This window comes from Oncorhynchus clarkii, chromosome 12, assembly GCF_045791955.1.
Source record: "Oncorhynchus clarkii lewisi isolate Uvic-CL-2024 chromosome 12, UVic_Ocla_1.0, whole genome shotgun sequence".
Lineage (NCBI taxonomy): Eukaryota > Metazoa > Chordata > Actinopteri > Salmoniformes > Salmonidae > Oncorhynchus > Oncorhynchus clarkii.
In genome coordinates this window covers 31,946,448-31,958,632 of record NC_092158.1, presented here as the reverse complement: position 1 = coordinate 31,958,632, position 12,185 = coordinate 31,946,448, and the positions used below count along the sequence as shown (strand labels likewise).

General features: G+C 44.7%; 1 protein-coding gene across 4 annotated transcripts in view; it reads left to right on the top strand.

Moving 5' to 3' along the window:
• Positions 1-12,185, top strand: part of LOC139423071 (cell adhesion molecule DSCAM-like) — a 138,143-nt gene that overhangs the window by 83,234 nt on the left and 42,724 nt on the right. For 2 of the 4 annotated variants that reach the window (XM_071174695.1, XM_071174694.1), the window contains exons 5-10: positions 18-296; positions 478-753; positions 1,746-2,042; positions 4,365-4,640; positions 10,850-11,128; positions 11,936-11,977. In XM_071174695.1, the coding sequence (XP_071030796.1) occupies positions 18-296; positions 478-753; positions 1,746-2,042; positions 4,365-4,640; positions 10,850-11,128; positions 11,936-11,977 (1,449 nt within the window). The remainder of the gene's footprint in view (positions 1-17; positions 297-477; positions 754-1,745; positions 2,043-4,364; positions 4,641-10,849; positions 11,129-11,935; positions 11,978-12,185) is intronic. The other 2 variants (XM_071174696.1, XM_071174697.1) reach the window with 1 other exon arrangement.

The window sequence follows — 12,185 nt, the reverse complement described above, 5'->3', positions numbered from 1 at the left end:
CATTGCTCCTCCCTTAGACCCCTCCAACTCGGGGCCGGTCATCCTGGATGGTTTTGAGCGCCGCGAGGTGATGACATCACACCGGGTGGAGCTGCCGTGCAAGGCGTCTGGTCACCCGGCCCCGAAGTACCGCTGGCTGAAGGACAACCGTCCGCTAGAGCCGGACAGCCGCTTCAGGCAGAGTGTGACGGGCCTGTTGATAGAGAGGGCGCAGCCCAGCGACAAGGGAAGCTACGTGTGTGAGGTGTGGAACAGCTATGGCAACGCAGAGGTGGTGGGGAGGCTGCAGGTCAAAGGTCAGTAATAGACTGTGTGCAGCATGTTGTGCTAAATGTACTGTATATTTGTTGTTCATCTGTTAATTGTATATCTGAAATACTGTTCAGAGTTGGATACTGTTCAAAGTTCATACATTTCTAGCTGATATACAGTATGTCACATTGACAAGAGAATATAAGCTCCCTCTCCCTCTTCCAGAGCCCCTGAAGGCAGTGGTCAGCCCGAGGAAGGTGAAAGGCAGCGTAGGCAGCCAGGTGTCTCTGTCGTGCAGCGTGAGTGGCTCGGAGGAGTACGACCTGTCCTGGTACCGGAATGGAGAAATTATATACCCGGGGAACAGTGTTCGTATGACTGGCAACAACCGGGAGAACCTGGTCATGGCTGGGATGGCTAAGAGTGATGGAGGAGCCTACCAGTGCTTCGCTAGGAAAGGCAAGATGTCCGCCCAGGACTTTGTCCAGGTCATCCTGGAAGGTCAGTACTCTCAGTGGATGTCTGTGTGGTCAGGGGGTTAACAATGTTACTTTCAATCGCAGCAGAAAACCTGTGTGTTTTTGTTTTTGGGTAGTTGTGTGTTTTTAGTGTGTATGTGCATGTGAGCATTGTGTGACCATGCATCTGTGTGTGAGTGTCCATGCATGTGAGTGTGTGCTTGCCTGCATGTGTTTTTTTGTGTGACTGCAGAATTGGGGAACACCAACCATTGATCAGGTGTCTGTGTGTGAGTGCTAATGAGGGCTGCAGTAAAGCCCTGCCACAGCCCCTATGATTAGATTATCTGAACAAGCCTCACATTGCTCGCATGGCCTGAACTCTGTTGCTGTGGCAACTGTCTCCCATGGCCATGGACCAATATAAAGAGGGTATTGATAATCTATAATGAGGAGGAGGAGGAAGATGAGGGGGGAGGAGGAGTAGGAACAATTCCAAATCCTCTCCACTGAGATATATACAGTATTAGTGCTCATCATGATCCTTTGATGCATGTGACTTGAGGTCAGCAGTTTTTTTTTATCCCTGATTTACTGTATCTGGCAAAGAGACAATGTAATGAATTCTCCTTTTATAAACTAGACATACTAGACATATATCTAGGATCAGTCGACCCAAACCTAATCATCACCTTGACCTTAAAGGAAAACTCCACCCAACAACTATCTTTTGGTATCTGTTTCATTAGTCCATTGTTGATATAATCCCAAAATGTTTTGCTTGTCAGCAATAAAGTTTTCAAGATATGTAACTTTCAAAATACAGAAATATGACCCGAATGACAAGCAAAACATTTGGGGAATATATCAACAATGGACCAATGAAACAAATACCAAAAAATACTGTAGTTTTGGGGTGGAATTTTCCTTTAAGGTGGATAAAATGCAGCTGACTGGTATCTAGATCTACTAGAAAAAAAGTATCTTTAACTCTAACCCACCTCCCATCTTGTCTCCCTCTCCCCCTCTCTCCAGACGGCACGCCCAAGATAATCTCTTCCTTCAGTGAGAAGGTGTTTGGAACCAACGAGTTTGTGTCACTGTTCTGCACGGTGAAAGGCACACCAGAGCCCAGGGTGATGTGGACGCTGGACGACGATCCGGTCACCAGGGACTCCCGCCACCGCATTGGCCACTACACCGACCAGGAGGGCCATGTGATCAGCCACCTGAACATCAGCCAGACAACAGGGCCAGACGGGGGTGTCTACCGGTGCATCTGCAACAATTCGGCCGGGGCGGTCTCCTACCAGGCGCGAATAAACGTAAGAGGTGCTTGTCAGATCAGCTCCTCCAAAACAATTACATTTTACACATTTATGAATTTATGAATTATGAATTCATTTGTTGTTGTTATTGTTTTTCCTGATGCATGTGTTTTTTTCAGAAGATCCTTTGAGAGTGCCTGACTAACCTCTTTTGAACTTGTTTCAGTGGCTCCTTGCTATTTGTGTGTTCTGTGTGTGTTGTGTCTTAGTTGTGTGTTAGTTGTGTGTTCTGTGTGTGTAGTCTGTTAAATGTGTGTTCTGTGCGTGTTGTGTGTTATTTGTGCGTTAGTTGTGTGTTAGTTGTGTGTTAGTTGTGTGTTCTCTGTGTGTTAGTTGTGTGTTCTGTGTTAGTTGTGTGTTCTGTGTGTGTTGTGTGTTATTTTTGTGTTAGTTGTGTGTTCTGTGTTAGTTGTGTGTTCTGTGTGTGTTGTGTGCTATTTTTGTGTTAGTTGTGTGTTCAGTGCATGTTGTGTGTTAGTTGTGTGTTCTGTGTGTGTTGTGTGTTAATTGTGTGTTCTGTGTGTGTTGTGTGTTAGTTGTATGTTCTGTGTGTGTTGTGTGTTAGTTGTGTGTTCAGTGTGTGGTGTGTGTTAGTTGTGTGTTCAGTGTGTGGTGTGTGTTAGTTGTGTGTTCAGTGTGTGTTGTGTGTGTGTTGTGTGTTAGTTGTGTGTTCTGTGTATGTTGTGTGTTTAGTTGTGAGAAATGTTTTGTGTTTTGTTTACAAATATGTGTATGTGTGTACATGTGTGTCTGTGTTTTTGTACATGTGTCTGTGTGTGAGCGTGTTCTATCTGGTCTGTTTTCCCCTACAGTCGTTCTGTCTGTGTCGATGTGTGTATCTTTGTGTCAACTAGCTCCCCTGTCTGTCTGTACCCATCTTTTTCCTTTTGATTTAATTTCCTATTCAAAACATGCCAGATTATCCTAGGGGCTCGTATAGTGCTGCGATCATCACTCACTGGTGTCAGCGGTAACTTCTCTAATGCCCTACTCCCTACCTAACATTCACTGATGGCTTTATATTGGGACGCCATTAAGTTGATTTACACTAGCACTAGCATTTGACTGAGGAGCAATCTACACTCAGCAGGGAGGTGCCGGGCAGCTCCATAGCCAGCTACTGTAAGACTGACTGTCACCATGGTTACTAGGGGTCTATCTAGAGACTCCAGGCCCTTCATCCTCCACTCAATGCTAATTCATTACCTTATAAAGGCTCAAAACAGAGAAGGATAGGCCTTCTGTGTTAGATATTGGATAACTCATTTTGATGGTTTTCCCCACTGGAAAGCACAATAATGTAGCTAAGCATGGGCTTAGTGAGGGGATGCTAAAGTCTCCAGTTCAGTAGGTTAGCTAGCCTAGCGCAGAAGAGAGCGGAGCTGAGCAGAGTGTCCATGTCTTCTGAATGCAGCCTGAGCGTAGAAGATAAATATCCACAGGTGGCATAGCAGAGACAGTGTAATGACTGTTTCTCACATTGTTTGCTTCTTAATCATACTAAAGAGAGTAGCAACGTGTATGCCTTTACAGTGCGCTAGAGGTGCACACCACCACAGATTTAGTTCAACTGTTCTATCTAGCTACAGTACCTAACTCTAGATTTGTACCTTTCTGTAAAGTATTAGTTTTCCTATGGCTCCTATAGGCAATACAGGATGGATTGGGTAACTGTCATCTATCTACAGTATGTTAAATATCCTAATAGTCAGTCAGTATCCCTGGTAGGGTCTGTATTTTAGAGCTGTGTTGGTTGCATGCTGTTGGTTTTCCAGCAGTATGAGAGAGCGAGCAAGGGGAACATGAGTAATGCTTTTGATAATATGTTCATAAGTGGAGAGTGGGAACATTGTGCTCTAATGCTTGTCAAATGCAATCATGCCTGGCGTCTAGCAGGTGCTAGAACAGTGTGATAATATTCACTTCACCTCGGAGAGTTTAAAATAGGAAAGTAGGTACACGCCCTCTGGAACACTCAGCTATGGATCGGTCCCAGGGACGAGGAACTAGGGTGATTTTATATTACTATTATTCAATGAGATTTATGTAAATGATTGCCTTTTATTTCCTAATTACAGGAAAAAGAGGTGTTGATATTATACTAATAGTAGGATATTGTAGTCATGGCACTTAGCAAGTTCCAATGGAGTATAGTATTTTAATATGCTTTACAATCTCCAATAAATGTTGTCCTTGTCTTTCAGAATGAATCCCTGTCTGTCTCCATGGTTTCTGACACACTTAAACATCTCAAACTTCTAAAGTTTCACATTTCTCAGCCTCAAAATCATTTTAAGAGAGGTATTTCTCTTCTGTCTCCATTAAGGGCCTGCCAGCATACGACCAATGAAAAACCTCACCGCCATTGCTGGGCGGGACATGTACATTCACTGCCGCGTCATTGGCTACCCGTACTACTCCATCAAATGGCACAAGGACGCCAACCTGCTCCCCTATAACCACCGGCAGCGGGCATTTGAGAACAATGGCACGCTAAAGCTGTATGATGTACAGAAGGATGTGGATGAGGGAGAGTACACGTGTAGCGTGCTGGTCTCACCTTCTCTCTCCACCAGCCAAAGTGTGCACGTCAGTGTGAAAGGTACAGTATGCACTCAAACCTTTAACCTACTCAGTTAAAGATATAAATCAGGGGTCCCAACCTGTAGAGCTATCTGCGGGCTTTATGCTATGTTCATAACCAAGTAGCAAGGTGGTAATTACCAGTTGTGAGGTTGTAAATTCAGGCAATGGCATCTAGAATAGGCTACCTGTCACCCCTCTAACACACATGATTCTACTCATAATCTACTCAGAAGGACCTTGATTTGATGAATCAAGTGTGTTAGAGCCTCTTGTATAGGCACTTTACAGATATATGCCATAAAATATATATTCAGTAAAAAGTATGGCTGTTACAATCAAATCAAATTGTATTTTTCACATGCTTTGTAAACAACAGGTGTAGACTGACAGTGAAATGCTTACTTACAGTGCCTTGCAAAAGTATTCATCCCCCTTGGTGTTTTTTCTATTTTGTTGAATTACAACCTGTAATTTAAATGGATTCACCCCCTTTGCTATGAAGCCCCTGAATAAGATCTGGTGCAACCAATTACTTTCAGAAGTCACATAATTAGTTAAATAAAGTCCACCTGTGTGCAATATAAGTGTCACATGATCTGTCACATGATTTCAGTATATATTCACCTGTTCTGAAAGGCCCCAGTGTCTGCAACACCACTAAGCAAGGGGCACCATCAGCAAGCGGCACCATGAAGACCAAGGAGCTCTCCAAGCAGGTCAGGGACAAAGTTGTGGAGAAGTACAGATCATAGGTTATAAAAAATATCCAAAACTTTGAACATCCCACGGAACACCATTAAATCCATTATAAAAAGGTGGAAAGAGTATAGCACCACAACAAACCTGCAAAGAGAGGGCCGCACACCAAAACTCACGGACCAGGCAAGGAGGGCATTAATCAGAGAGGCAAAAAAGAGACCAAAGATAACCCTGAAGGAGCTGCAAAACCTCACAGCGGATATTGGAGTATCTGTCCATAGGACCACTTTAAGCCATACACTCCACAGAGCTGGGCTTTATGGAAGAGTGGCCAGAAAAAAAACATTGCTTAAAGAAAAAATAAGCAAACACGTTTGGTGTTCGCCAAAAGGCATATGGGAGACTCCACAAACAAATGGAAGAAGGTACTCTGGTCAGATGACACTAAAATTGAGCTTTTTGGCCATCAAAGAAAACGCTGTCTGGTGCAAACCCAACACCTCTCATCACCCCGAGAACACCATCCCCACAGTGAAGCATGGTGGTGGCAGCATCATGCTGTGGGGATGTCCTTCATCGGCAGGGACTGGGAAACTGGTCAGAATTTAAGGAATGATCTTTAAGTCATACCACAGCTAAATACAGGGAAATCTTGAGGGAAACCTTTTTCAGTCTTCCAGAGATTTGAGACAAGGATGGAGTTTCACCTTCCAGCAGGACAATGACCCTAAGCATACTGCTAAAGTAACACTCGAGTGGTTTAAGGGAAAACATTTAAATGTATTGGAATAGCCTAGCCAAAAGCCAGACCTCAATCCAATTGAGAAAATGTAGTATGACTTAAAGATTGCTGTACACCAGCAGAACCCATCCAACTTGAAGGAGCTGGAGCAGTTTGTCCTTGGGCAAAATCCCAGTGGCTAGATGTGCCAAGCTTATAGAAACATACCCCAATAGACTTGCAGCTGTAATTGCTGCAAAAGGTGGCTCTACAAACGAAAAAGGGGGTGTTGTGTAAATCAAATGATACAACCCCCCCCAAAAAAATCTATTTTATTTCCAGGTTGTAAGGCAACAAAATAGTAAAAATGCCAAAGGGGGTGAATACTTTCGCAAGCCACTGTACGTGACCTTCCAAACAATGCAGAGACAAGTCTAAAAATAATATTTAAAAAAGTACATAAGGAATAAATACACAATAAGTAACTTGGTTATATAAGTAACCTGGCTGTATAGACAGTGAAAAAGAGCTCCACCATGTGGTGGTCTCTAATAGAGGTGGTTTAGATGTAGGTGCAACTGCCCCGGCATCCTGGTAAGAAGACGGAAATGACCGGTAGGAGACAGGGATGCAATTCACACATTATTTCCACACTCAAGACAGGCACACACACACAGCAAACAGGAAGTGGAAGTGTTGTAGTGACAGTGATAGTGGTTTGTAGGTCAGTGACACGCTAACACTAGCGTGTGTTGGGAGAGTACAGGGCTGCAGAAGAAATGGTCAATGGGTTGTGGCCCAGCCGTTGATGTGCAGGGCAGAGGTTTATGCTCCTCACTCTGCCACTGCTTGCTGAAGACTTACCCCGGACTGGGCTAGATTGTGCTTTTATACTTGTCCTGGTCACACCTGCTTATTGGACAGATGTACTGTGGAGATGCAGTTCAGCAGGATCAAAGGTGGTGATGGGCGGTAAAATGTACTAATCAGAGGTCACTGGTTGTGGCATGTAACTGGAGAGCTCCAGAGATGCAAACAGAGTAGCCTATAAACAATGGGACCCCATCCCCCGCCTCTGCAGAGTCAGGGAGTCAGGCAGAGTTAGGTAGGCTACTTGTTTCAAGAGTTAGAGAGGGCTATGAGTTAGTTCATGAGAGGGACTGTAAGGGTTTTCTACACATGTGGTACCAGTGCTGAGTTGATGTGCAGGGGTAAGAGGTAATTGAGGTAGATATGTGCATATCAAAATCAATCAAATTTTATTGGTCACATACAGATATTTAGCAGATATTATTGCGGGTGTAGCGAAATGCTTGTTTTCCTAGCTACAGCAGTGCAGTAGTATTTAACTGTGCAGTAGTATCTAAATCAATTCACAACAATACACACAAATCTCAAAGTAAAAGAATGGAATTAAGAAATATATAAATATTAGGACGTGCAATGTTGGAGTGGCATTGACTAGAATACATTAGAATACAGTATATACATATAAAATGAGTAAAACAGTATGTAAACATTATTAATAACCTCTCAGGGCTAGGCGTCCCGCTAGCGGTGACTTCCGGTGAAACTGGAATTCAAATAAATTCAATTCTGGAATTCAATTCAAATAAATAATGTAAAAATTATGGATATTAAACATTTAGGTACATACCAGTATCTTATCGGTTGAATGTTTAAATTCTTGTTAATCTAACTGCACAGTCTGATTTACAGTAGCCATTACAGCGAAAGTATGCCAATGTGATTGTTTGAGGACGGCGCCCCACATCAAAATATATTTCCACAGGTTTCATAAATTCACAAATGAATTTTCACTTACTTTTTGAAAATCTTCCTCTGTTTTGTCATCCAAAGGATCCCAGCTATAACATGTAGTGTCGTTTTGTTAGATAAAATCCTTCTTTATATCCCAAAAAGTCAGTTTAGTTGGCGCCATCGATTTGATAATCCACTTGTTCAACATGCAGAGAAACTAATCTGAAAATCTACCCCTAAACTTTGTTTCAACAAGTCAAAATAAGTTTCTATTTACTCCTCAGATACCCTTAAATGTGATCAAACTATAATATTTCTTACGGAAAGAAGTGTGTTCAATAGGAAACTGATTTTAGCAGGTGCGTCTTGTCGAATTTCCAAGACTGTGTCCCTGTACTAAAACTGATATTTCTTATTCGTTTTGGAAGTTACAAGCCTGAAACCTTGACCATAGACTGCTGACACCATGTGGAAGCCATAGGTATTGCATCCTGGGAGCTATAACATTCCATTGTAAGAGCATGGTCTCTCAAAAACTAAATTCTGGTTGGTTTTTCTATGGATTTTCTCCTACCATATCTATTGTGCTATATTCTCCTACATTATTTTAACATTTCTACAAACTTCAAAGTGTTTTCTTTCCAATGGTACCAATGATATGCATATCCTGGCTTCAGGGCCTGTGCAACAGGCAGTTTGCTTTGGGCACGTCAGTCAGGCAGAAATTGAGAAAAAAGGGGCCTAGCCCTAAAGTGACCAGTGATCCTTTATTAAAGTGACCAGTGATTCCATGTCTATGTCCATAGGGCAGCAGACTCTAAGGTGCAGGGTTGAGTAACCGAGTGGCAGCCAGCTAGTAACAATGACTAAGTTCAGGGCAGGTTACTGGGTGGAGGCCAGCTAGTGATGGCTATTTAACAGTCTGATGGCCTTGAGATAGTACCTGTTTTTCAGTCTCTCGGTCCCAGCTTTGATGCAGCTTTGATGGGGTGGCAGATAGCCTAGTTGTTAGAGAGTTGGGCCAGTAACCGAGAGGTTGCTAGATCGAATCTCTGAGCTGAGAAGGTAAAAATATGTTGTTCTGCCCCTGAACAAGGCAGTTAACCCAGTGTTTCTAGGCTGTCTTTGTAAATAACTGACTTGCCTAGTTAAATAAAGGTTAAATAACTAAATAAAAACTGTACTGACCTTGCCTTCTGGATGATAGTGGGGTGAACAGGCTGTGGCTTGGGTGGTTGATGTCCTTGATGATCTACTACTGGTGTGTAGGGATAAAGTGACTAGGCAACCGGATAGATAATAAACAGTAACAGCAGCGTATGTGATGAGTCTAAAGAGCTAGTGTAAAAAGGGTCAATGCAGATAGTCTGGGTAGGTATTTAGCAGTCTTATGGCTTAGGGGTAGAGGCTGTTTAGAGTTCTTGCTGTGCGGTAGCAGAGAGAAATGTCTATGTCTATGGCCTTCCTCTGACACCGCCTGGTATAGAGGTCCTGGATGGCAGCTGTAAAACATTTTGAGGATCTGAGGGCCCATGCCAAAACTTTTCTGTTTCCTGAGTGGGAAGAGGTGTTGTCATGCCTTCATCCTGACTGTGTTGGCGTGTGTGGACCATGTTAATTCCTTAGTGATGTGGACACCGAAGAATCTGAAGCTCTCGGGCCTCCGTTTCCTGTAGTCTCCCTCAACGTCTTGCTGACGTGGCACCACAAAACCCATTCACCACGCTGACCCTTAACAGTCAGTCACTGACCTCCTCCCTATTGGCTGTCTAATTGTCTTCAGTGAAAAACAAACTTAATGATGGTGTTGGAGTCGTGCACAACCACTCAGTTGTGGGTGAACAGGGAGTACAGGATGGGACTAAGCACAAACACCTGAGGGGCCCCTGTGTTAAGGGTCAGCGTGGTGGATGGGTTGTTGTCTACCCTCACCAACTGGGGGTGTCCTGTCAGGAAGTCCAGGATCCAGTTGCAGAGGGAGGTGTTCAGTCCCATGGTCCTTAGTTTAGTGATGAGCTTGGAGGGCACTATGGTGCTGAGCTATGGTCAATGAACAGCCTTCTCACATAGGTGTTCCTCTTGTCCAGGTGTGGAGTGCAATAGATATTGCGTCATCTGTGGATTTGTTGGGGCGGTATGCAAATTGGAGTGGGTCCAGGGTGTCTGGGATGATGGTGTTGATGTCAGCCATGACCAGCCATGACTAACATTGTAAAGAATCCCATCGTCAGCTGATCTGAACATTCACAGCCGCTATGCCAGTCTGCCAGTACACTACAGTACATAACCTCAGACGGCTCTCCCCACTGAGCACAGATGTCAATTAAACGTCTATTGCATGTTGGTTCAACATAATTTAATTGAAATGACATGGAAACAACAATGATTAAACCAGTTTGTGCCCAGTTGGTCTTTCCTCAATAATGGTGCTGCATAATTTGAAGTATTAGAAAGAACGTAACAATCGGAATCCTCTCTCACGGGTCTCGGCGGCGCCGCCACGTTAACATCTGTGCGAGGTGGGGAAAATCACGCCGACTGTGGCCTTAAATAAAACCCAGAACAACGACATTCCCACTGTACCTAATTTGCCTCTCAGCTGCTTAGCATTCTGAGGCTGCGGAGAGGAGAGGAAAAGAGTGGGAATCCCCAGGAGCCCATTATTCTTACTTTGTTGAGAATTAAATAATTGTTGAAGTGTCGTTTATTTCAATGTTATTTTAAATCATGAATTCTTCAAAGCATCTGCTTCGCACCATGGCTATAGTGTCCCCAGAGAGAGAGAGAGAGAGACAGAGGAAGAGAGAGTGAGAGAAAGAGGGAACAAGGGAGAGGTAGAGGACAGCCAGCCTTTCCGCAAGGGGAAATGTAATTAATTTCTTTCTCTCATCTGCATCTCCATGGTGTTAAGCCATGCTATTAATAAATTTAGAAACTAGATGGGGATGAGGATGGTTGATCAGAACTAACTAAGTTGAATCCTTGCTTTAAGATACAAACATAAATACCCTTTCCATAACTCTACCCGTCTCTTTCTCCTGCAGTTCCCCCCACCATCCATCCCTTCGAGTTCCCTCGTTTCTCTATTGGCCAACGTGTGTTCATTCCGTGCGTGGTGATGTCAGGTGATCAGCCTGTCTTCATCACCTGGCAGAAGGACGGTCGGCCAATCCCGGCCAGCCTCGGCGTAACGATCGACAACATAGACTTCACCAGCTCCCTACGTATCTCCAACCTGTCTCTCCTGCACAATGGCAACTACACCTGCATCGCACGCAACCAGGCCGCCACCGTGGAACACCAGAGTCAGCTCATCGTCAGGGGTGAGGAGGGGGAGGGAGAGGGGTGAGGAGAGGTGAGGAGGGTGATGGAGAGCGGTGAGGAGGGAGAGGAGTGAGGAGGGAAGAGAGGTGAGGAGGGAGAGAGGTGAGGAGGGGGATATAAAGCAGTGAGGGGATGAGAGGGTGAGGAGGGGAGAGGAGGGAGAGGGGTGAGGAGAGGAGAGAGGTGAGGAGGGAAGAGAGTTGAGGAGGGAAGAGAGTTGAGGAGGGAGAGAGGTGAGGAGGGGGATATAAAGCAGTGAGGAGATAAGAGGGTGAGGAGGGGAGAGGAGGGAGAGGGGTGAGGAGAGGAGAGGGGTGAGGAGGGAGAGGGGTGGGGGGGAAGAGAGTTGAGGAGGGAGAGAGGTGAGGAGGGGGATATAAAGCAGTGAGGAGATGAGAGGGTGAGGAGGGGAGAGGAGGGAGAGGGGTGAGGAGAGGAGAGAGGTGAGGAGGGAAGAGAGTTGAGGATGGAGAGAGGTGAGGAGGGAAGAGAGTTGAGAAGGGAGAGAGGTGAGGAGGGAAGAGAGTTGAGGAGGGGGATATAAAGCAGTGAGGAGATGAGAGGGTGAGTAGGGGAGAGGAGGGAGAGGGGTGAGGAGAGGAGAGGGGTGAGGAGAGGAGAGGGGTGAGGAGGGAGAGGGGTGGGGGGGAAGATGTGGAGAGGGGTGGGAGGGGGAGGGAGGGAGTTGATGTGGGGAGAGAGGGGGGAGAAGGGTTGACACCACTCAAAGATATGAGTCGAGAACGTATTTGCTAGTTTTTCCAGTATTCTGCAAGAGTAAACTCTCTTCATATGTTCCCCTACAGTTGGAGTGGATCCAAATCAACCTACCACTAGGCCTATGTTGGGTATAGCAAAAGAAAACCTTTATGCTAAAACATAATATAACCCTAAACCCAATAGCAGTGTTGCACATTCTGTTTTACTGTAATCTTTTAATGTTGTGATGTGAGATGCCACTTATTCCACTACTGGGCTAATATGCTAACCCACTTGCTAGCATTGGCTCTTCTTGTTTTTCTCACACTTGGTGTGAAAATATAGCATTTCTAATTT